Here is a 25,786-nt window from a genome sequence, read left to right on the forward strand (position 1 = left end):
GAGGCAAATTTTATGATGCTTCATTCTCAATGTCTGCAAACTGCAGGTGTCATGCCAGCATACTGTGGAGAGATTGGAAAGCAGTGGTAGAGATTACATATAACAATCAGGAAGCAGGAAAGTAGAATACAGTAGAATTCTTTATTGGCCAAGTGTGGTTGGACACACAAGGAATTTGTCTCTGGTGCATAAGCTCTCAGTGTACATACAAGTAATAGTGATAATCATGATCATAAACAACATGAAAATACATTCATCATAAATCATAAAATATAACACTTCATCATAAATCATAAGATGCAACACTTAGTGATAGTCATGGAGTTCTAGCTAAGCAAACAACATAAATAATACTAGGATACTAAAAACAATATACATTGTAACATACAAGCAACAAAGTTATAGACATGATAGGTAATAGGAAAGATGAGGAGTATCATAGTAATGCAGCTTTACTAAGTAGTTTGACAGTGTTGTAGGAATTAGTTGTTAAGCAGAGTGACGGCATAGAGGAAAAACTGTCCTCATGTCCAGTTGTTCTGGTGTGCAATGTCCTATAGCATCGTCTTGAGGGAAGAAGTTGAAATAGTTTATGTCCAGGATATGAGGGGTCTATAGATATTTTCATAGCCTTCTTTCTGGCTTGTGCAATATGTAGGTTCTCAATGGAAGGCAGACTGGTAGCAATTGTTTTTCTGCAGTTCTATCTATTTGTTGAACTCTGTGTCTGACTTGTTTGGTTGCAGTGCCAAACCAGACAGTTATAGAGGTGCAAATGACAGACTCAATAATTCCTTTGTAGGACTGTATCAGCAGCTCCTTGGGCAGTCTGACCTTTCTGAGTTTATCTTATAAAAGACAACTCTGCCTAGGTGGCAAACTCGGAAGAAATGTTTTAAGTTCCCATTTTTCAAATCTGGCAACTTTTAAGTTGTTGAAGTCCACACACCTTAATGTTGCTAAGTTTGAAAGATATTATTTCAAAGCATTCAAAAAGACTCTGCCTTAATTAAGTTTATATCTTACAATCTTTACAACGTTAAGTTTATAAATAAAATTTATATTGTTTGCAGTTTCCAAAATTCCATATTTTCCCCTAGCATTAAAGATACCTTATTGAACTGTAATTCTAGCTTCTTTGATTTTTTTTGGGGGGGGGGATATAATATTTACTTTATTCAAAGAAGGTTAAAATGTAAAATATAAAGATCTTGAAATCTCGCTAACTTAATCTTAAGCAAGCCTCTCCAGATGAGGTAAGGCACAGGATAGACCAATATTTCTCAACCCCAATAACTTTTAAGATGTGTAGGCTTCAACTTCCAAAATTCTGGAAGCAGAAGTCCACCTATCTTGAAATGGCAGAGGTCGAGAAACAGGGATTAGACCCCCGCTCGCTCTTTTTCAGCATGGTCTCCTAATTATGCCAACTCGCCCAGCTCCTTTCCCTAATCCCGAAGCAATGCTGTCATTCCTTCAGAAAAAAAATGTGATTGCGGTACTGTATTCTCTGCAATATTTTGGCGAGAAGAAGAGGTCCGCCGGCCAATACACAAGAAGCTTGGAAGAGCTCAGACGCTCTTGACAGGCAGCTTGGCCTCCGCCAGCCAAGCTTTGCCTGAGGGGTCACGTGGGTGCGCCGTGCCGCTCCTCCCTCCCGGCCGCGGACTCCTCCTGCTTTCGCTGCGGGGTCGCTTGGTTCCCCTCGCCCGCCCTCCGCCGCGCCTCCGGCGGTAGGTATCCGGGTTGGGGTTGCCGTTTGCGGGTGTGGGCTTTGGCTTTGGCAGGGGGCGTGTTCCTTTGTCGCACCCTTCCAGCTGAGGAGGGCGAGGGGGCTGCGCTTAAAGAGCCCGGCGCCTGCGCTGGGGGGAGGCATTTTGTTTCCTTCCTTTACACAACCCGAGATCAGTGATCCCGGCTGCTTCGTCCGTTAGCCAGGACTGTAAATCAAAAGTAACCCCCTCCCATCCCGCTTTGCTCAACCTGCAGAGCGGGATCGCTGCCGGGAGGGAGGGAGGAGGGGTGGGTGGGTAATTGGGCCCAGATCTGCTTACTGCCTGGCTTGGTCCCCGTGGAGGGCTGGACCCGAGTCTGAAAACGCTTGTGGTTCTGTAGGGTGCAGAAGCCTTTCAGGAGGGCAGAAAGCCGACGAAGTGGGGATTTCACCGAATGTTCAACCGGGTTGATTGCAGCCTCTCTTTGTGATGATGCCGGTTGATGGTTGTTAGGGCTTACGCGTGCACAGCCCCAGGCGCAGAACCCTTTGACGCCAGTGTGTAATCCGAATGTGGGAAACACGTGGCCTTCCGGGTGTTAACTGAGCCGACGCATCCAATGTCGGGTGACTCTGGCTTCTTGAAATTAGGAGTTTAGTAACATCTGGAGAGGTCAGATGTCTTGGAAGGACCCAGGTATTGCACCCTCGTCCCATATTGCATGAGGGAAATCTAAAACAACCCTAGGACCTCCGGTTGACCAGATAATGTTTTTAACGTTTTGATCTTGCAATAGGCGTTGTATTTAATTGGTTATGCATTGACAGATAATATTATACTGTGTTACAATCGTTTTTGGAAATCGGGTTGGTAACTTTTTGTGAACTGGTGAAATAAAGTACACGAAGCAGCTTCAACAGAATGCTGTTGTCTACTTCAGACGTTTTAAGACTACATACAAAGTATTCCTACCTCCAATTTTATACTCTCAACAGTTCTGAGAGTATTGTGGGCTGGGTTGTGAGCTAATAACAGCCCAGAGAGAGCTAGGCTGGAGATGAACTTGAAACTGTCTTCCTGTCTTAGTCTAATACTGTAAATAACCATTGATTTTATAGTGAATAACCTTACAAAACATTTTGGTATTGTTTTGTTTATTGTGATTGGACACAACTGTTCTTTTCATTAATAGCAACATATATTCTGTTTTTATATGCAGAATGAAGAACTTGGACAAAGAAAAGTATAATAGTTTCATATTTGAGAGATGTGAAAATGCCAGCAGGTGCAAACTTTAATGTTTTGATATATTTTGTACAATCTATAACAATTGTGTGTGTTTTTAGAAAACAATCCAAAACAAAACTATTTACTTTACGTTTTCTTGCTTTAAAGAATATTATTTCTGGTGCAGACTTTTCTGACTTCCTTACTCTTTAATTTTCCTATTAAAGAGAACTTTAATAGGAAAATAAGAGCCGAGGTGGCGCAGCAGTTAGAGTGCAGTACTGCAGGCCACTTTAGCTGACTGTGTTCAGCAGGTCAGCGGTTCAAATCTTACCTGCTCAAGGTTGACTCAGCCTTCCATCCTTCCGGGGTAGGTAAAATGAGGACCCAGATTGTTGGGGGCAATGTAAATATATATATATACATTGCTTACTGGTGGACACCGCTTAGAGAGTGCTTGCACTTAAAGCGGTATATAAGTCTCATAAATAAATAAACTTTCAATGTTCTCATGCTGTTCTTACATATTTCTGTTATTGCTGTAATTCTTTATTGTTTATTTTTTATATTTCTATATTTTACTGATATTGTGAACTGCCTAGAATTTTATACAGTTACTGTATGAGTAAAGCAGACATGTCCAACCCATGGCCTATGGACTGCATGCAGCCCTGGAAAGCTAGTAATGTGGCCCCACAAGATTGTAAACGTTTAATACTATTACTGTATGTGATTTATATATATCAATTATATATTTTATATATGGCCCAAGACAATTCCTCCTCTCTGAATGCAGCCCAGGCAAGCCAAAAGGTTGGATACCGATGATATAAAGATGTTAATGGTGGCCCATAAGACATATGTGACACTTATGTATTCAGATACTCTGAAGCCATCTGTTACTTATCTGTTCCTTTTTACAATAAGGCCTGCTATATTTCTTTGTTTTTTACAATTCTGTGCATGGAATTGTTCATTCTAAGTTCTTTTATATATTATTTGGAAATGTGATAGTCTGTCTTATCTAATAAACCAAGTTATCAAATTGTATTTTAAACTTCCCAGTTGAGAGCGAAGCCAAGGCAAAAACGAAGGTTCGTTTTGAAGAAATATTCAAGAATCATGCTGGTCTAATTGATAAAAAGAAAATTAAAAAAAAACAGATAAGCATCCCAGAGAATATTGTGGTGAGTTGGATATACTTATGAATAAATGTTTGTTGCTTCAGAAAAGTAAAGCATAATCTTTCTAAATTCACTTTCATAAATAGTGTCAGGGAGTTTTGATTGGTCTTTGCAGGGTCAATACATTTTGAAGGACATGGATTGATGAAGCTTTATAGCAGGGGTGTCAAACTGCCAGCCCATGGGCTGGATGCGTCACGCAGAAGCTACGCCCATCCCATTGCTGGCAATGGCAAAACCGTCCCGATACGTTGCGTGATGTCACGTGATGTCGTGAGTTTGACATATCTGCTTTATAGATTCATACCTTCACCCTATATTATTTTCTCCATTTTAGAGAGAAAAAAAACCTAACTTGAAAATATACTTTGAGATTTAAAACGTGTTTCTATAGGGCTATTAAAGTGGGATGTCATGATTCTGCTTTATCCTTTTCCTTGTACCACAAGTTTGAAAGTTATGATTGGCCTCCAGGAAAAGTTGCCTGGTAGGGAGAAGTTGTGTTTCAAAGAGACATTTTCAGACTAAATGAACACAATATGCAATCTTTATTCACATCCCTTCATCTACGGTTATGATTTTTGTATCCTGAAAATATGCTCTGAAGGTTAAGGATCTCTGCACATGGTAGGGTACAGGATGAGGGCAGCAAATGGAATAGGAAGAATAACCAAGGGGAATGTGGCTTTTAATCCAGGGAAATTATTGTAATACCTGGAATGGCCAACTCTGTATGGTCCAAAAGGAGAAATTCAGCAAAATTCTCCTTAAAGTTTGACCTCAGAATGGTATGTTTTGCATATTCCCTAATTTATTTCCTTGTCTGATTTGGCATGCTTGTGATCAATGTGCATTTTTAGGGATTACAAATACATAAATTCAAAGAGAATTTGATTTATTTTTATTTTTTTGCTGGCAGAATAAGTTTAGGAAGCTTTCAGAACATATTTTTCAGCAAATACTGATTTTAGTCCTCTTTTCTTCATAATCCTTTCATTACTTTGTCTCTCAAAAATGTGTATTTCTTGTAATCCTGATTCAGTATTTATTATTTTTCCATTGTGCTTTTTTTTTTGTACAGATTTGAGAAACTTTTGTGCATATTTATGCTGGACATTGTCCTGAAATTTGGTCTAATATAGAATTGAATGAAAATATTCTAAATAAACAATGCAGGCACTAAAAGTCCACAGGATTTTCCTGAACAATTATCATTAATAATAATAATAATTCTAAATGAAACATGTTTTTTATTATCTAAATAAAGTGAAGTCTTGGAATAAGTATGCATGAATTCCAAAGAATAATTATACAAAACCAGTCTCCAGTGGCCTTAAGAAGAGAATGACAAGATTTCTTTTGAGACAAAAATGAATTGGGAGCGAGATTAAGAAATTAATGTTATAGTTAATACAGAAAACATCAGAAGGTGATTAGGAAAGGAATAAAAAATAGAATAGTTTAGACAAAATAAATCAGAATTTTTACAGAATTCAAATAGGATGTACATATTTATAAATAAGTTTTAATTATTTCCAAAAGTTATGATTAGAAATTGAATTTGGTTGCTCAGTCTTCTGACAAAATATATCTAATATAAAAGAAATGCATATGATTCTGTGTATTGTATTTCAGATTACCAGATTGCAGTGTGGATATATCCCTTTTAAAAAGTTTGAAAATCAAATGTTTAAACTATCTTGATTATTATAAGCTTTTTTTGTTAAATATTATTTCAGTTACTAGGTCCGTGGTCAGTAAATTATATCTTTTCCACAAGTAATATTTATGTTAAGTATAAGCATAGCATATTCTTTTCATTATACTTGAATGTATGTTTTTCAGCATGGCATGCTGACAGAGCAATTTTGCAGGGGCTTTTTCTTATAAGAGTTACATTAAAAAAAACTTGCTCAGACCTATAATCTTTTCATACTTTATATGAATTCCATCTGTTGGTTGACTTTTGAAGTGCAAGTAAATTTTAATTGTTCCCCTTCAAACACTAAAAGTGAACTATTAACAAAACATAGTACTTATTCTTATAATAATTGCATAATAGCATACAGATAAAATGACTTCCCAATGTTTTGATTATAGCTGGAAACATTAAAAAATCATCTGACCAAAGGAAGTGAAAATGAGCCAATTATAAACAAAACGTATAACTCCGAGGAAAGTAGTCCGCGGATTCCAAAATGTACGTTGAGAGATAAAGCATCAATTAAAGAAGAAACAAACAATGTTGTTAGCAGAGGGGAAAGCAAGCAAGTTAGGCTTCAGAAGAAGAAAAAGGCAGCCTTACAGAAACAACTTAATGAGGAAGAAAAGATATCTGAAACCAAGTTAGATAGTTCTGAAAAGCAGATTCAAGTTTTTACAAAGAAAAAAACAGAAAGCGTATTGCAAGCAGATGCATTTCACTGGGAAGGGGAGAGCAACGTGAAAGGTGCCTTGAGTGGACTGCGAGACAGATCTGGATTAGATGAGGAAGAAGAACAGTTAATTCAAGCCTATGAACAGCAAGTGGCTGAGGAAGAAGCATGTGCAATTAAGAAAAAAATAAAAAAGAAACTGAAAGAACAGATGTCTGAATTCATTCCCAGCGATCAAAGCCACGAAACAATGTTGAACAGTGAAGTGAGAAAAAAGAAGAAAAAGAAAAAAGAAGTACTGGTTTCCTCTGAATCTCAAACTAGGTATAATAGTAAGTGATAAATGTGTGGATGGAAGATTTGTGACAGCTGTTTGGGTTGCATTATTGTTGACATCAGAAATAATTCCATATGGTTTTGTAAAGAAAATATAATGACTCTGTCACATTGGGGGGAGGAGACATTCAGTGAACCACTTTTGTTTCCTTGCAAAACTATACCGTGGTTTGTAAAGAGGAAATGACAGAATAGGTAGTTGGAATTGGATTGGATAAGAGATATAGAGAGCCTGCCCATTACGCTCCTAAGTCATGACAGTTGTAAGGTAGGTCACCCACATGACAGACCTGCTTTTTCGACCTTTCTTGTGATGGTCATTAAGTGAATGTGACAATCATTGTTCACTATGGAATGTTTTTGCTGAAAATTGAAATTATTTTTTTTATTGAAAATTTTTACAAACTTTTTACAATAAAATACCCCCCCTCCCACCCCATAACCCCCCCCTCCTTCCCAGAGCTGAATACAGGGTTAAAGAAACAAAAAAAACATACAAATTAAATGAACATCAATCCACTATACATACATCCAAAAAAAGTTTAAAGTACTTTAACTCCAATACATAAAAACTACAAATCCAACCATACCCAATTTAAACTATAAATAAATTTTTTGGCAAGATGTAAATTGTGGTTACAGGGCCACATGACACTGCAAACAGCCATAAATGCAGGCCTTTTGCCAAGCTCCTCAAATGCAGTCATGTGACTTTAGGCCACTAGAACTTTAGAGTTTTAAGTACCTTTTGGGAAGCCTGTCTTAATTTTGAACGATTACTAAGCGACTGATCATAAGTTGACGACTACCTGTAGCAACGAAGAATGAAGTCATAACTTCCTTGTCACGTTGCTTAGACTTTTAGCCATGCCATCCCTCAGTTTGTGCTTCATCATGATCCTGCGCTTATCCTAACCCAGATCCAGCTTGATAGGATGAGATTTTCAATAAACGTTTCCCGAACAAACTGTGGGGGTGAGATGTCTCAGTTAAATCCATTCAAGCCAATTTGAATGTGTACGTTGTTTGCCTGCGTTACAGAATGTAATTATTAAATCACTAAATCTGGGAGTATATTTCAAATCCTAGATATCCTTGTTAACCACATGACTTCTTTCATTCAGTGCAATGTCCCTCTCTGAATTACAACATGAGCCAGAGGAAGAAAATACCAAGAAAAAGAGATCTTTGGAAAAGCCACTGGTATCCAAATTTGAAGAAGGTGACCTGTTAATAGAGCAGGAAACTAAAGGCAAAAAAGCAAAAAGAAAATCCCCAAAAGGTTTGTGTGACTAGAAATAGAATCCTTTAAATGTTTTCTAACCGAAGTAATTCTCAGTTAAGAGGCCTGTAGTGTGTATAGGTTGCCCAAATCGCATCATCTTTGTGGCCTAAAGATCAGAACAGGAATCCACTGGTTTTGTATTAGCAAGATTGAGATAATGGCTCCTGCTTGTAGTTGAGAAGATCTGGCTATTTTCACAAGCATTGGGCCAGGATGTTATATATGCCCACTGTTGAGTTGTGTTTGTAAATAGTGGTGCTGGTAGAGCTGTTTTAATAACATCAGACATAATAAAGAGAGCCAGTTTGGTCTAGTGGTTAAGGCAGGGGTGTCAAACTGCCAGTCCACGGGCCGGATGCATCATAGGAAACCGTGCCCACCTCATTGCCGGCAATGTGGAAAAAGTTCCGATACATCTCACAACATCACATGACGTCGCAAGTTTGATTTGTCTGGGTTAAGGCGTCAGGCTAGAAAACCGGAGATGATGAGTTCAAGTCCCACCTTAACTAGCTGGGTAATCTTGAGCCATTGACTCACTCTCAGCCCAGCTCACCTCACAGGGTTATTGTGGGGAAATTAGTAGGCAGAAAGTATGTTGGATATGTTTGCTATTGAGTTATTTGCAAAAATAAGGTAGAAAATAGATAGATAGATAGATAGATAGATAGATAGATAGATAGATAGATAGATAGATAGATAGATAGATAGATAGATAGATAGATAAATACTGGCTAGAGTTTCCTCTAAGTGTGAGATAGGTGGCACAAAACTTTACTTAACTCCTTATTGTGGGGTTTTAGAGGGTGAAATGTGTATTTTAAGTCTTGAGAGACTTAAGACATCCACTTAACAATTTAAAACCTAAATGTACCTAGCCATGTCTAGTCGGGGCTGCCAGTTTTATTCCTGCCTCTTCATGAAGTCACTAAGATTTCTGACAGTTCCTAGGCAGAAGTACTTTCTATGTTAAAGTGTTCATGCTGTTGAATCATTCAGAGCAGCTGTTATGTATGGAAATCATGTCTGACTCATAATAAATAAGTTGACTGAAAATTCATTTAAGACAAATTTTTAAATTGTAGGTTTACTGGTAATTGCAGCAATAAACTTAACAGTAGTTCTCAATTTTTACTAAAGCCTATTTTTTCTTTCTCCTAGCTCCAGAAGAAGATACTGAAAACATGAAAGAAAATACCTTACACATGACTGCTGGGAATCTTTCACAAGAATCAAAACCTGATTTTGATGATAACCTTGTTTTAGGGGTTTATATCCATCGAACTGATCGACTTAAAACTGATTTTATGGTATCCCATCCAATGGTTAAGATTCATGTGATCGATGTGAAAACTGGTTTATATGTGAAGAAAGAGAATAGGTAATTTTACTGACTTACTGAAGATTTTTTTTATTCTTGGCGTTAATTAATTTGTCCATAAGAAGCTTAGATAAACATATGGTTTTTGAAGATCTGCATAGATATAAATAACCCAATTAAATGAGGTTCATTCAATGTGTCAAAACAAAAATGTGTCAAAAATGTAGCTTATTTAATATTCCTTAATTATTTCTGCACCACAATAATTCTCATTTACTTGAGGTTCCTATGGTGTAGCAGGTTTAGATGGAGCCAGTATTTGGATTTTGGATTGCAATTTGAGATGTTTTAAGAATTTATCATTCTTTTTTAATTTCAAATAATAATTCCCATTGCCAGTTGAATTTAATGCAAATACTGTTTGTATGTTTGTTGGGTGGTCAGATAACAATAGATGTAATGAACATTCATTTCAAATAGGGCAGCTTGTAAAATATGCCCAGATTCTCTCCAGGATAATAATCTTGGGATTTTCCAGAAAGATCATATTAAGAGTTTTGATGATAAGGTCAAGAATGCACCATAGCTGGAATCAGTATTATATCTAATCTGCACTATTTAAAAAGAGGAAAATAAAGAAATTACTTACTCCTTAATCTGTAATATTTGCTACTATCTTATGCACACTCTACAGGGAACAGGCTCCATTGAACTTTTGACAATTTTAGCCTGCTTGATATGAAGCACTTTCCATTGCAGTATGCCTACAGTGTTTTAACCATCTGTAAGAATTGGTTTTAAGTGATAACAAATAAATGAAGAATTTTTTTCCTCTAAGGTTATTCTTCTGTGATGTTCTGTAACATTAGATCTGCACCAAACACACGTTAATTCACTTTTTTGTATTTCATTGTGGTTTGGACTTTGCTTAGAATAATCTGAATAAGTTCACTATATTTTGATTTGCTCATAAAGCTGATACCCAATGTTATTTGTTTGTTTTTGGCTTAGCCCAGTATATGAACCAATCCAAAGGAAGACTCCAATGACAACCCAAAGACAAACAAATCTCATTATGCCTTGAAGTGGGTCGTTTAAGCTGGTTGATAGTTGGATGTTGAACACTTTTTCTATTAAATTAAAGCTACTTACTCTGTAGACAATTATAATAAAAACAAGATACAACTCAGTTGAATGTATTGTTTTTATGTAGCAGTCGACAAGTTTCATCCTTCTATGAACAAGAGAAAGTGGGGCATATTCTTCCTATTATGACCCAGCCTTACGATTTCAGACAGTTTAAATCAACACTACCAGAATGGGAGGAACAAATACTATTCAATGAACGTTTTAACTATTTTCTCCAAGATGCTGAAGGGAGCCCCAAAGTAATTCTGTTTTTTGAGGTACAGAATGACTCATTGGTCATTTCCATTTTATCTTCTGTTCCTTCTGGCAAATACTTTATCTTTCCTCTTAGGGGTAAAATGCATAATTTCAGTACTGGATTGTCTAGGAATGATGCACTCTTGGTGGTGGAAGCATAAGAACATTTTCATTTTAAAAAATTTGGGCAGTTTGTGAAATTTAAAGATGTGCTTAGGCCATTTTGAAACATCAGAGAGTTACAATATTTCACTTTCAGGTCTCCTAATAACCCAATTAGCTGTTTTACTGCTTTATTGAATACTTGGCTGCTAGGGAAGGAGGCACATTTAGAATGAAAGCAAAAGGAGTGTCATCTGGGAAGTTTCTTTGATCCATAACAATAGTCTACATCTAGTTTGCATATACGCCTTTAAAAGCATTTTCTTTTGGTGAAGCTCACATCCACTGTTTTTATAGCATTCTGAGTGAGATCTGAAATTCATCAAATACAGGAAGGTTTTAGATTGCTGTCCCCTATATATCTCAGCTGTTTATTATATTTGCCACAAGAAGTCTTCATCGTAGAAACTAATATGTACAAAAAGTTTAAGAAAAATCCAGCAAAATGAACTGATATTTTCTATGACTGTAATTACAGAAATGTAAACCGAATAAAATATGTTTTCTACTTCCAGATCCTTGATTTTTTGAGCATGAGTGATGCAAAGGCCAATTTTGATATTCAAGCTCAGGAAAGTGGCTTTCGGAAAATCTGTTGGGCATTTCTAAAGGTTTTTATTTTTTATTTTAATGGAAACATTGTACTGAAGCATTAAACAAGTCTGCGCAAAGATAAACAAAACAGTGCTTTGCGTATAGTCAAAGAATAAACTTTGTATATAGACAGAAGATTAGTCAAGGTATATTTCAACCAGTTCACATTTCAATTTCAGTTTGCAAAATATAGCAGATCATATATCCATCCAGCCCCATTATTGAAAAGTTGGATGGAGCGTCTTTGCAATTATTTCTGCTTGGATTTCTGATGAAATACGTGGTGCCTATTTATGCTTGCTTTCCTGGATTTATTCTGGCACCATTTAATGAAACACAAAAGCAGTTTGTTTCCGAGTCAGTAGTGATGACAGCAATACAAGTTGCAAAATCACCAGACTAATGAGAAAGTAGTATCAACTGTGTCTTGGTTGTGTGATGTCATTGTGAGCCCCAATTAATGTGATAAAACATTTATTGTACTGAGATGATTGTCATGTAAATTCACATAAAAGGGGACATAACAGTAACTAATCAGATGACCTGTTTGTGTCCATATGTTGATTGTCTTTTCGGATAGGAAACCTGTGGTTCATTGTTACTTCAATTACTAAACTACTGTTAATTGTTATTGCTTCAATTTATTAATACCTAGAAGCTCAAAAGAGCTTGGGGAGGGCTTATGTCATCCTCACAATAATCCTGTGAGGTAGATTGACTTGAAAGAGAGTAGCCTTAATACCACCTAATGAGTTTTCATGGTCAGGGTGGGTTGATTCTAGGTCTCCCCGGTCCTAGCTGCAACACCACGTTTGTTATGCATGGTTTTAGAGTGCTGTTATTTGTCCTTTCATTAATAAAATACCTCAGTGTAATGTATGTTTTTTACCCATCTTAATTATTTTGTCATTTTCAGCTTGTTGGTGCAAATGGAGTTCTGAACATTGGTAGAAAAGTACGTCTTCAGTTGTACTCGCCTCCTCGAAGGACCAGGTCACAACTGCATGTTGTGGAAGTTTATGACTGGTGGGCAAAATGTCCTAGAAAGAATTATCCTTCAACATTGTATGTGACTGTAAAAGGCATTAAACTTCCCGATCATGTATGTTAACTTAAGTGTCTTTAAAATGCGTGACCATGACAAAATAACATCTTCCTTTTTTCCTTCCTGGCCTTTTTATTACTAGCCTCAAAGAGAAAAATATTTTCACTTGTGTTAAATTCTGAAGTGTCTCTTGTGTGTGTGTGTGTGTGTGAGAGAGAGAGAGTTTGTGTGTATGTGTGTGTGTGTGTGTGTGTGTATACGTTTGTTCATTCATACATACATACATACAGGTAGTCCCTCAAGTTACAACCACAATTTATGTTGCTAAGTGAGAAATTTGTTAAGTGAGTTTTGTCCCATTTTATGGCTTTTCTTGCCACATTTGTTAAGGGAATCACTGAAGATGTTAAATTAGTAAGTTAGTTAAGTGAATCTGGTTTCCCCATTGACTTTGCTTGTCAGAAGGCTGGAAAAAGGGGATTGTGTGATCCCGGGACACTGCAATTGTCATAAATGTGAGTCAGTTATCCATCATCCAAATGTAAATCACATGACCACGGGCAGGCTGCAACAGTCATAAGTGTGAACAGTGGTCATAAGTCACTTTTTTCGGTGCTGTTGTAACTTCGAATGGTCTCTAAGCGAACTGTTGCCCTACCTGGGAAGTTTTCCTCTCTCTTTTTTTTTTTTTAAAGAAGACTGCTAAAGCTGAGACTGTATTGGTCAGATTTTGCTTTAGTGAAGTTGATTAATGGTAATTTTATTGCTATCATGTAGCTGGATATAGCTAGTGATTTAAAGGCTATAGGTTTAGACAGCAGCCTCTCTATCTTATAGTGCTCAGAGAGATTATCCTTAGTGATTTGTCTCATTGGGTATTCATACTAACACTTATTTCTGCCTAGAAAGATGCCTTATGCTTCCATGGAAACAGTTATTACCGTAGCACAATCTGACCTTAATACATGAGCTTGCCGGTTTCAGAAATTACTACACTTTTGACATGTCACACTAGTGGTATAAATTGGTTCAGTTGGTGACTTCATGACATCACGGAGCAGCTATAGGTGTTAATGAATAAAATCTGTATCCCGGATGAATACAGGTAGTCCTTGACTTAGGACCGCAATTGAGCCCCAAATTTCTGTTGTTAAGTGAGACATTTCTTTAAGTGAGTTTTCCCCTGTTTTGTGACCTTCCTTGCTACAGTTGTTAAGTTAGCAACATGGCTGTTAAGTGAATCTGGCTTCCCCCGTTGACTTGTCGGAAGGTTGCAAAAGGGGATCTCGTGACCTTGGGACAGACACAGTCATAAATATGAGTCAGTTGCCAAGCTTCTGAGTTTTGATCATGTGACCATGGGGATGCTGCTATGGTCGTAACTGAAAAATGGCTTTTAAATCTCATATTTTAAGAATTTCTTTACTTAGGATCTGGAGAAAATATTATAAAAGTGATTTTAAAGTACCATTATGGGCTATACCTTGGCATGCGATAGAAGGAATAAAAAGAGGGGTTAAAATGGATATGGTGTCTTATAGACAGTTACTTAAATGGGATGGACAAAACTGGCAATTAAAATCACGGGAAGAATTAGCACAAGAAAATTTTACTTATTCTTGGTTCCAATATAGGCAACTACTAGATAGATGGAAGATGGATTGTAAGGTGGGTTTTCTTAGAGAAGATGAAAATCTTATTAAGCAACTGAAGGATCAAAGACAAACCCACATTAAGAGAATTTATGGGGTTTTAGTTGAATTGGACTCAGAAACGGAACTAATTAAAGATTGTATGATTAGATGGGCGCAGAACTTTGGTGAGCCAGTTTCATTGGACACCTGGGAAACTATTTGGGTGAGAAATGTCAAATTTACTCAAGCACAGAATTTAAGGGAGAATTTTTATAAAATGTTTTATAGATGGCACCTTGATCCACAAAAAATGTCTTACATGTACCCTGACGTGCAACCTAAATGCTGGAGATGTGGTTATAAGGAGGCTTCCTATTATCATATTTGGTGGTCATGCAGAGAGATAAAAGCATTTTGGATCAAAATATGGTGGAATATCCAGAGAATTTTTAGAAGGAGGGTAAAATTTACTCCGCAATTATTTTTGTTAGGTATTGTTACAGATTGTGATACAAAGGAGGTTGTATTGATGTTAAACTTGATCACAGCCGCGAGGCTGTTAGTTGGACAATATTGGAAGAAGGAATCTTTGCCTACATTGCAGGAATGGTTTTTTAAAGTAGCTTATCTGGCGGAAATGGCAAAGATTTCGGCTTTCTTAAAGCAACAAACGCAAGAGAAGTTTTTTGCTATCTGGGACAAATGGATAAAATTTATACAATTTAGATTGGGTATACAAAAATATTATATAGCTTTTTCATAAGTTTTATTTTTATATATATTATAGATATCTTTTTTATATATATAAATATAAAGTTTTTAATTTAATTTTTATTTTTTTTTTTATTATTTCTTAAGCCTATATTCTGCTCTGGGAAGCTCAGGGGGGGGGAAGGGAGGGTTTTTGGGAGGGGTGTGGGGTGGGGGTTTTTTTTTTATATGTATTGTTTAATTTTTTTTTCTTTTGTATATGTTGTTTTTTGTTCTGTATTGTTCTTGTTTTTCTTGTAAAATTTATAAAACTTTTAATAAAAAAAAAAAATGGCCATAAATCACTGTTTTCAGCGCTGTTGTAATTTTAAACGGTCGCTAAATGAACTGTTGTAAGTCAAGGGCTACCTGTAGTAATCTGATGAAAGGCATTTGCAAATGAACATAATCACATGCTTAATACGATATTTTAAGGATGGAGAAATCAAGTGATATATGCATGTGTTTTAACTAACCCTGGATGAACTTGTAGTTGGATCTACTTAAATGAAATTACTTTTAATATGAATATTTTTATGTGCCCTCCTCTGCTTTAAACAGTCCATTATATTTTCTTGATATTTTTCATATTTTATATTTTTTGTTTTACATTATTATATACATATTTCTATAAAATTTGTATTAAAATCAAATTGTTTTCATATATTTTTTTTCTAGGTAAACCCTTCTTTGCGATCTATGATGGCCATTCAGCAAGAATATCATAGCACATCATTCTTGGATCTACGAAATGATACATCCAAAACAATACTGAATTCTGGAAGTCAAGTGAAAAAGGAAGAACCATTTAAATGGTCAAAATTTCCTGGACAGGTAAAAACATTTTCAGATGATTTTTATACACTTTGATATGAGCCTTTAAAAAAAATCAAACTATTGTTACAATCTTACTTAAATGAACTTTGTAAAAACAGGAGGGACTTGAAGTTTCTTTTCCAGCTTTTATTTCAGAAATGTCTAGTACTATTTATGACTAGGTGAATTGCAGATTTTTTTTTTGCAGAAAAATACAACACCTGTATTATTAAAATACGAATAGTGGAGAAAGTTAACTTAGTAAATTTAAGAAAGTAGACTGCTATTTAGAACACTAATGATAGTTTGAGTAGTTTTAATCTTTTTGTTTCTTTGGACGTGCTGAACTGCTATTTCATCCCCAGAATTCTGCGTGGAAATTGAAAGAAAAGCTTTAAGCCTATGTACATTTTCCTCCTTTTGTTGTAGAGGAAAAAAAAAGATGAAATGCTATTGTAAAATGTAGTTATTGCAAGATTCATACTGGCATGTCAGTGATCCCAAATTTAAAAATACAGTGGGGCAAAAAAGTATTTAGTCAGCCACCAATTGTGCAAGTTCTCCCACTTAAAAAGATGAGAGAGGCCTGTAAATGTCATCATAGGTAGACCTCAGCTATGAGAGACAAAATGAGAAAACAAATCCAGACAATCACATTGTCTGATTTGGAAAGAATTTATTTGCAAATTATGGTGGAAAATAATTATTTGGTCACCTACAAACAAGCAAGATTTCTGGCTCTCACAGACCTGTAACTTCTTTTTTAAGAGGCTCCTCTGTCCTCCATTCATTACCTGTATTAATGGCACCTGTTTGAAGTTGTTATCAGTATAAAAGACACCTGTCCACAACCTCAAACAGTCACACTCCAAACTCCACTATGGTGAAGACCAAAGAACTGTCGAAGGACTCCAGAAACAAAATTGTAGATCTGCACCAGGCTGGGAAGACTGAATCTGCAATAGGCAAGCAGCTTGGTGTGAAGAAATCAACTGTGGGAGCAATAATTAGAAAATGGAAGACATACAAGACCACTGATAATCTCCCTCGATCTGGGGCTCCACGCAAGATCTGACCCCGTGCGGTCAACATGATCACAAGAATGGTGAGCAAAAATCCCAGAACCACACGGGGGGACCTAGTGAATGACCTGCAGAGAGCTGGGACCAACGTAACAAAGGCAACCATCAGTAACACACTACGCCGCCAGGGACTCAGATCCTGCAGTGCCAGACATGTCCCCCTGCTTAAGCCAGTACATGTCCGGGCCCATCTGAAGTTTGCTAGAGAGCATTTGGATGATCCAGAAGAGGATTGGGAGAATGTCCTATGGTCAGATGAAACCAAAGTAGAACTGTTTGGTAGAAACACAACTCTTCGTGTTTGGAGGAGAGAGAATGCCGAGTTGCATCCAAAGAACACCATACCTACTATGAAGCATGGGGGTGGCAACATCATGCTTTGGGGCTGTTTCTCTGCAAAGGGATCGTGATGACTGATCCGTGTACAGGAAAGAATGAATGGGGCCCTGTATCATGAGATTTTGAGTGCAAACCTGCTTCCATCAGCAAGGGCATTGAAGATGAAACGTGGCTGGGTCTTTCAGCATGACAATGATCCCAAACACACCACCCAGGCAACGAAGGAGTGGCTTTGTAAGAAGCATTTCAAGGTCCTGGAGTGGCCTAGCCAGTCTCCAGATCTCAACCCCATAGAAAACCTTTGGAGGGAGTTGAAAGTCCGTGTTGCCCAGCGACAGCCCCAAAACATCACTGCTCTAGAGGAGATCTGCAGGAAAGAATGGGCCAACATACCAGCAACAGTGTGTGCCAACCTTGTGAAGACTTACAGAAAACGTTTGACCTCTGTCATTGCCAACAAAGGATATATAACAAAGTATTGAGATGAACTTTTGATATTGACCAAATACTTATTTTCCACCATAATTTGCAAATAAATTCTTTCCAAATCAGACAATGTGATTGTCTGGATTTGTTTTCTCATTTTGTCTCTCATAGTTGAGGTCTACCTATGATGACAATTACAGGCCTCTCTCATCTTTTTAAGTGGGAGAACTTGCACAATTGGTGGCTGACTAAATAACTTTTTTGCCCCACTGTATGTTTGTTCAGGGCCAAAATTGATGTGCTGATAAATGACTGACCTTTTTTTCTGAGGGGAAAAAAAAAAACCCTATTGTTTCCCAAACTCTAATGTATTCCAAATCTGGATGCAATTTTCTGGAAGCAACATTTATAGAGAAAGGCAGTATAAGTAAAAATAAAAGAGACTGGATCCCATTCAAAAACATATTCTAAGTTAAGATGACCCAGTGGCTTTTTCTTTGTAAACTAAAATACATGTAGTGTGATATATAATTTGGTCTCTCATAAGAAAAATTCACCAGAGCAGAGGGAAGTGGGAGAGAAGCACTGCTTTAGAGATTAAGTGCCAAATTTGAGGTGTCCCAAAAGTGTTTTTTCAGTCACCTCTTGAAAAAGCTTCTTTGGGAAAACCACGACCTGGATGACTGAGAATCTCCATAGAAATATTAGGTGTGTTCCTGATTTTTATATATATCTAATTTCACTGCTTGCAATTTTTCATTACCTTTTTTGCCTATCCCTTATATGACCTTAGTTTAGATAAACAAATCATGATGACATAGCCTCTGTTCCTCCGAAGTCTGTGTCATAAATAATTTGTTATATGAATATGAAATATTTCCATATATATATATATACATATATTTGTTTTCTGAGGTTTTCGCGGGTGTTTGTATGTAGGTCTTTGGTTGTTCGGGTTTTCTCCCGCGTAAAATTGGAAGTGTCTTGGCGACGTTTCGACGAAGTCCCATTCGTCATCTTCAGGCTGGTGTTTTCAGCTTCGTGCTTCGAGCAGCAAATTGCTGCTCGAAGCACGAAGCTGAAAACACCAGCCTGAAGATGACGAATGGGACTTCGTCGAAACGTCGCCAAGACACTTCCAATTTTACGCGGGAGAAAACCCGAACAACCAAAGACCTATATACATATATATATATATACATACACATATATATGTGTGTGTGTGTATATATATATATATGTACACACAAATATGCATACATACTGTATACACACATACATACAGTGCATGCATACTGCAAATGTATGTATGTATGTATATATATACATACACACACACAAACACATTGTATTTAAACAAGCTTACAAATAATGTTTCACTTTGGATCTACAGGTGTGTCGATTGCCAAACAAATACCTTTTTTCCTTAAAAGCAGGAGACATGGGATGTTTCTGTATTCGTTTCTCTGAAGATGGACGAACATTAGCAGCAGGTTGTGCAGGAAGAGATGGTTATCCTGTTGTTTGTAAGTGAGAGTTTCAAGGCCTATTTTTATTTTAACACACCATCTGTGTATACAGTGAACTGTTTGGAAGGGAATTTTTCTTCTTTTTAATCTTTGAAAGTTGATTGATTATTCAAATTTAAGATATAACCAAATGCTAAGGGTACTTCTAAATTTTTTCTCCTAGTATGACAGATATTTTTTTTTAATTTCAGTGGTATTCTCCCAGAGTAATTCAAGTGGTATCAGTAAATCCTTCCACTTTCCTTCCCCATGTCTTAAAGCTTTACAGTATTCAGATACCACTATTAGTAATTCAGATCACATAATCTTAATATTATAATCTATCAAAATGAGGCTCATGTATACTCTGAATGATAAAACATTAAATTATTTAGTACATCAAATTAATGGATTTATAATTAACCTAATGGCTTGAACTTGATGTTTAATCCTCTAATCTTGTACCATTGGAACGTGTTCAGTTTAAATTTTTGAGAGCAATTTTCCAAGTTTCTCACTGGGTCTCCAGTGCTTCACTACAAATGGAGGCTGGAATAGTGGGGATGGAGGCTAGAATATGGCAAGCTATATTCTATTTTTTTTTTTTTTTTGTCTGTATACACTTTTTCTTAACTAACCTGACACTGTCAGTTTAGTTTTGTTTATTGGATACTTGAATAATAGTTTTCTTGTGCTAGTTAACGACCACAAAGGAATTAAATCAGTAAGATGTTAGTAGTTAAATAGTCCTCATCCCTTCCAGAAACATAATGCTATATACAGATGAAAATATTCACTTTTCAACTAATTATGTGTTTTTTCACTAAGCCACGGTTTGCTTAATAATGTCTTTTTTATTTTTTAAGTCACAGTTGGCTAAATTGATACTTCCTGGTAAACTTTAAATAAAGGGTTACAAAAATGGCTGGATTCCACAATCTAAACAAGCTGTATTATGAATTTGCATGTCGTGTGAACTCCGCCTTTCACTGATTGAAAGTGAGATGATTTAAATATGGAAAGTAATATAAAAGAAAGCTTGGAGGTTTTATAAGAAGGAAATGAATGGTGAACAATAAGCACTATATAACTTAGGGAACAACAAAAAAGTGAAATGCTGTTTTCTTTTTTCTTCGTCTAGATAGGTTTATGATGCTGTGTACGGAGATCTGTACTTTAAATATTTGCTATTATACTTTCCGGCCACTAGATGGTAGTAAACAGATACTTGAGTGTTTATTTAAACTTAGGTGCCATTAGAGCTGATTAATCACAGAAGCAGTGGAATTTCTTTAGGAAAATAGATTACTTTGTTGTGATTATTATTACAAATAACAATTTTGTGAAATTAGTTCCTTTTATTCATATAATTATTACAACATGTATACTCTATCTTGTGCACAGTATGGGTGGCTTGCATTTTTTAAAACATGATAACACAATCATAATCATAAACTAATAGCAATAGCACTTAGACCAGTGATGGCGAACCTTTTAGAGACTGAGTGCCCAAACCGCAACCCAAACCCCACTTATTTATCACAAAGTGCCAGGGCCACATCAGTACTGTGGTGCCCTCGGGGGCGCAGAGAGGCGCCTCTGAGTTCCATCTCTGGCACCCAAAAACCAGGGGTGCAAAAATGGCCACTGCCGTGCTGTCGGGTGCAGATACAAGGCACTGCACCATGCAAGAACGGGGCAGGGCTAGTGAGTATTACGCAGCGAATAGCCCCACCCCATTTGCAGTGCGTCCGTGCTTGCGGCCCCATGCGCGCATGCACGCATGTAAAATGTTTTCCCCTCCCTTCCAGTCCACCAATCAACAATGGTTGGTGACCTCTGCTCTACCACCTCTACTCGAGCTTGCTAGTCGACCGCTTCACCTCCTTTGTGCTGGGCAGCCCCGCCCTGCGGTGGCAGCCTGATGGACCTGCTGCTGGCGGCGGTGGCGCACGTGCCAACAGAGAGGGCTCTGGGTGCTGTCTCTGGCACGTGTGCCATAGGTTCGCCACCACTGACTTAGACGTATATACCGCTTCACAGTGCTTTACAGCCCTCTCTAAGCGGCTTACAGAGTCACATATTGCCCCCAGCTCAATAAGCTGACATTAAGAAACATAACATTACATTAAACTACACAGAAATCACCAGCAAAATATTTTAACCCTCAAATGTATGATGAAAAAGAATACTCTTGGCTGCATTCCCAAAAGTAAGAAAGTTGTTAGCCACTCTAACCTGTGATTATTGGTTTAATATTGGTAAAAATAAAGTCTTCATCACCATACTATCTAACAATCATAATGCTTTATGTAAAGAATCCTCTTCACATTTGAATTTTGTTCACTTGCTTCGTGTGTTTGCTTTATGCTATGTATTTCTAGATCCTTAAAAGATTCTGTTGTGCTCCTATTAGTGTATGAGATTCCTTCAGGATGCTACCTAAGGGAGCTCTATGGACATCTGAACATTGTGTATGATCTTTGTTGGTCAAAGGATAATCAGCATCTTCTTACTGCTTCCTCAGATGGTACTGCAAGGTCAGTATAACCAACCTTCTCCTGTTAAAATTGAGGTATGCAGTGTAACTGAAATGAAAATGCCCCCAAATTTAAGATAGTTATACACCCATCAGAAGAGGAGATGGGGAAAAAATTAAAACTGCAACAAAATACCAGTTTATCAATCTTGGGTTGCCAAGTTCAGCTAAACCCAAGTCCCCAGTAAATAGTATGTGCTTCAAACCTGAGTATGATCACATGTATCCATCCTCTTATACACAGGCTTGCAAAAGGCTCTCTCCCAAAAAGACAAGAGGAGGACAAACGGTTACATTCGTATCAAGTAAATGGATAAAAATGATATGCAGAATGTTCCAAATGTAAAGTCTTTTCCGACAGATTCTATAAAGCCCTGTTTGAACAGAACTCAAAACATACTTTGTCAAACAAAATTGATATAGAAATTTCAAAGCCACCCTTTGCTGCTGAACCTAGAACAAACTTACATTAAAGACCAGGATTCTTCCTTTTGTTCTTTTTTTTCCACATCTCATACACAGTTATGTGTGCACATACAACCTCAGAGCTGGATGGCTGTAGAAATTGAACAAACTAAATAATAAATAAATAACCATTCCTTGTAGGTTTTATTTTTTCCGTATTTCATATTCAATCTCTTGCTTCGTATCTCTGCCCCCATTAATATATTCATTTTTTCTATTTGGTTTTTTTTTCACAGAATCAGATTTTTTTAAAAAAAATAAATAATGCTAATAATGTTGCTTCAAAACACCCGTTTGTACTGAACAAGCTGAAGTGGTTAAATGATTAAGTCAAAAACATTGTGAGGAAATTTGATTTTATAGAGAAATTAAGTGAAGAATGAGTCATTATAGAAATTTGGCTAATGAGTAAACTCTTTTTGGTTATTCAGAAGTTATCCAGGTTATATATTTGTAAGTAGACTCAAAAATTTACAGATCATTTTTTAAAATATATTATCACACAGTTTGGTATTGAATTGGTGTATTGCAGTGGTTTTCAACCTGTGATCTGTGGACCCCTGGGGGTCCATGAAGTCACAGGGGTCCACAAAGGCTTGAAGAAATGTTATGATTTAAATCTTGAATTAAGTCTTGGGGGTCTGTGGCCATCATTCATGGCCACAAAAGGTATTTAAAGGGGAGTCCATGGTGAAGAAAAGGTTGAGAACCACTGGTATATTGAATTATCTAGTATTAAAAAAAGAGACCAACTTTTCTAAATGTTGCTTCTATTTAGAATGTGGAAAATTGAAGCCCAGGCTACATCAGCCACCAAAATTTTCCCACATCCTTCATTTGTCTATGCTGCAAAATTCCATCCAGTAGCTGAGTACCTCGTTGTAACTGGATGTTATGATTCTGTGATTAGAGTCTGGAATGCAAAAGTAAAGGAAATTAATGGGCAGCTTTTGCAAGAATTTGATGGCCACAAAAGTTTTATCAATACGTTGTGTTTTGATGCTGAAGGTAAGTTGCAGATGTTTCACACTAAAAATGCCGCCTATAGTACCTATCTCATTTCATCTTTGTAATTACTCTGGATTTTATTATATACTATTGTTATTTTTTTAAGGAGGCTGAGAGTTAGTAATAGATACCAGAATACCTGAGGGCTTCTATTGAAAAAAATAATATTAAATTAATATTATTCTAATATTAAAAAAAAGGATTTTTATATGAAAAACTAACAAAATATGATCAAACATAAAGGAAAGATTATGACATCCATCCAGATCTACTAGGTGTCTATGCCATTTGCCAAAACCTGATGAATTATAAGAGCTAAATTGTGTGGGGGATTTGTACAGGAAATATACTATCTTCAAATTCAGGTACCAGATAAGCAATGAATGTACAGACTCTGCAGAGTGGGATGAAAATGTATATTTTATACAAGCACGCACCCATCAAAGAAGAAATAATGTAGTTGGACAACACAATTTGTGGGATGAGATGTTGGGACAATAGAATAAGGTATCTAAATTAAAGAATTAGCCAAAGTCTACAACACAAGTTATGCATGAGATCTGATAAGAGAAAACCCACATATCTGGTAGTACTGTAATCATCATCATCATGTAGTCCAACCCCCTGCTCAGGCAGGAAACCCTATACCATTTCGGACAAATGGCTGTCCAGTCTCTTCTTAAAAACTTCCAGTGTTGGAGCATTCATCGCTTCTGGAGGCAAGTTGTTCCACTGGGTTAATTGTTCTAATTGTCAGGAAGTTTCTCCTTAGTTCTAGATTGATTCTGTCCTTGATTAGTTTCCATCCGTTGCATCTTATCCCTTCAGGACAAGGGGAAAAGATCTAAGACTTTTAGTATATTATAAACTGAATAGGAGCTGGTATTGTCATTTTCAGCAGATAAAATACTTCATGTAACCTTAAGTTTCATTGACAAAAGAATAATGTCCTCCCTGCTATTGGTAATAATTCCATTTTAGGGTGTGGTTGTGTAATATCCAAATGTAGTTTGGGGCCCCACAATTTCTGAAACAAATTAGCAAAATGGAAAAGTAGGTGATGATGAAAGATACTTGATTAGATACACTTTGCATAAGCCATTATGCAGTATAATTATATGAGTAATTTGAATGTCAGAATTCTTTTATCATGTTAAGCAAACAAATTATTGTTTTCTAGGATTTCACATGTTTTCTGGAGATGGCACAGGGTTAATAATTATCTGGAATACTTTTGTTAAAGAAAATTCTCAGTCACCAATTCAACACTGGGGCATTGATAAGGTATACAGAAAAAAATCAGCAAGTTTTAAAGTCTCGTGTGCATAATGTATTTTTGATAAGGTTGTGCGATGTATATTTTAAAGTTTCAGAATTAGATTTCTGACTATATTCAACATGATTTGCTTCTATTAATACTAGCTACTGTATAATATTTAATAAAAATATTTCTGAATAAGTTGATATCATTAATATTCTGCTGTACATACATATTCTAGAAGCTTTAGCTGTACTTATTTTTTATCTCATATACATGTCCAATAATTTCTTTTTCTACTCCATGCTTTCTTCATATTACTAGTATTTGGTTGATAACTGAATTTGCATTTGAGCACTAATAAAAGGGAGTAAACCATGATGATTTGGGAATAACAAAGTCTTTTTTAAAAACCTTGAATTATTTTAGAAAACTACAGTAACAGGAGTTACTTGCTGCCCTGATGATAATGATGATGGTAACAATCATTCCTGATACCTGCATGGGCAACATGTCATTTTCTTAGCAATGTTTTAAAAAATGCTTTGCTATTGTCTTCTTCCTAGGGCTGAGAGAAAGTGACTGGCTCCGTTATCTGGCCAGCTTCTGTGTCTACAGCTGGATTAGAAGTCAGGTTTCCCTGCTCATATCCCAACATCTTAACTATTAGACCAGTGGTTCTCAACCTTTCTAATGCCGCGACCCCATAATACAGTTCTCCATGTTGTGGTGACCCCCAACCACTTATACATCACTGGGTGCCAGGGGCGTGGCCAAAGAAAAGGAAAAAATGCGGACAGCCTTGTTTGGCGACCCCCGTGAAATGGTCGTTCGACCCCAAATGGGGTCCCGACCCACAGGTTGAGAACCACTGTATTAGACCAAACTGGCTCATGTATTATAACTATACCTATTTACAGAAGAACAATGTGTCAGTGACAGAACCTTAAATCCATTTGTAACCACTGATACTTACGTACTTGACTCCTTCTTTTCATTCATTTTGCTAAGGTGTTTGAAATATTTATTACAACACAAACTATATTCCATCCAGCAATTCAAAATAATTTACACAGATCCCCTTTCCTCTCCTCATTAGACAATAATCATGTTGGTAATTTTGACTGGCCTCAAATTGCCAGCAAGGTTTATGTATTTCTTTGCACAAATTATGTGTGTGGTATCCTCCACTGCAAGATAGTGATGGCCATTTATTAATTGCCTTTAAATGCTGTCTATCAATAATTGCGCCAGAGTCTAATTTATGCAGTTTATCTATTATCTCTAAGCTTAATGAATTCCAGGCAGTTTACAGATACTAAAATAGGATT

General features: G+C 36.6%; 1 protein-coding gene across 5 annotated transcripts in view; it reads left to right on the top strand.

Annotated features, from left to right (window-relative positions):
- Positions 1 to 1,177: 1,177 nt before the first annotated feature.
- AHI1 (Abelson helper integration site 1) overlaps positions 1,178 to 25,786 on the top strand; it is an 88,335-nt gene continuing 63,726 nt past the window's right edge. For 2 of the 5 annotated variants that reach the window (XM_039323487.1, XM_039323505.1), the window contains exons 1-14: positions 1,178 to 1,733; positions 2,935 to 3,000; positions 4,008 to 4,129; positions 6,227 to 6,825; positions 7,962 to 8,119; positions 9,284 to 9,503; positions 10,657 to 10,849; positions 11,507 to 11,602; positions 12,502 to 12,687; positions 15,693 to 15,848; positions 19,071 to 19,203; positions 21,602 to 21,725; positions 22,968 to 23,197; positions 24,378 to 24,481. In XM_039323487.1, the coding sequence (XP_039179421.1) occupies positions 2,991 to 3,000; positions 4,008 to 4,129; positions 6,227 to 6,825; positions 7,962 to 8,119; positions 9,284 to 9,503; positions 10,657 to 10,849; positions 11,507 to 11,602; positions 12,502 to 12,687; positions 15,693 to 15,848; positions 19,071 to 19,203; positions 21,602 to 21,725; positions 22,968 to 23,197; positions 24,378 to 24,481 (2,331 nt within the window). In that variant the 5' untranslated portion in view covers positions 1,178 to 1,733; positions 2,935 to 2,990. Of the gene's footprint in view, positions 1,734 to 2,038; positions 2,412 to 2,934; positions 3,001 to 4,007; positions 4,130 to 6,226; positions 6,826 to 7,961; positions 8,120 to 9,283; positions 9,504 to 10,656; positions 10,850 to 11,506; positions 11,603 to 12,501; positions 12,688 to 15,692; positions 15,849 to 19,070; positions 19,204 to 21,601; positions 21,726 to 22,967; positions 23,198 to 24,377; positions 24,482 to 25,786 lie in introns of those variants that run through there. The other 3 variants (XM_039323515.1, XM_039323524.1, XM_039323497.1) reach the window with 2 other exon arrangements.

This window comes from Crotalus tigris, unplaced genomic scaffold, assembly GCF_016545835.1.
Source record: "Crotalus tigris isolate CLP2741 ecotype Arizona unplaced genomic scaffold, ASM1654583v1 scf7180000017611.44802233496:7321179, whole genome shotgun sequence".
In the NCBI taxonomy this organism is placed as follows: domain Eukaryota; kingdom Metazoa; phylum Chordata; class Lepidosauria; order Squamata; family Viperidae; genus Crotalus; species Crotalus tigris.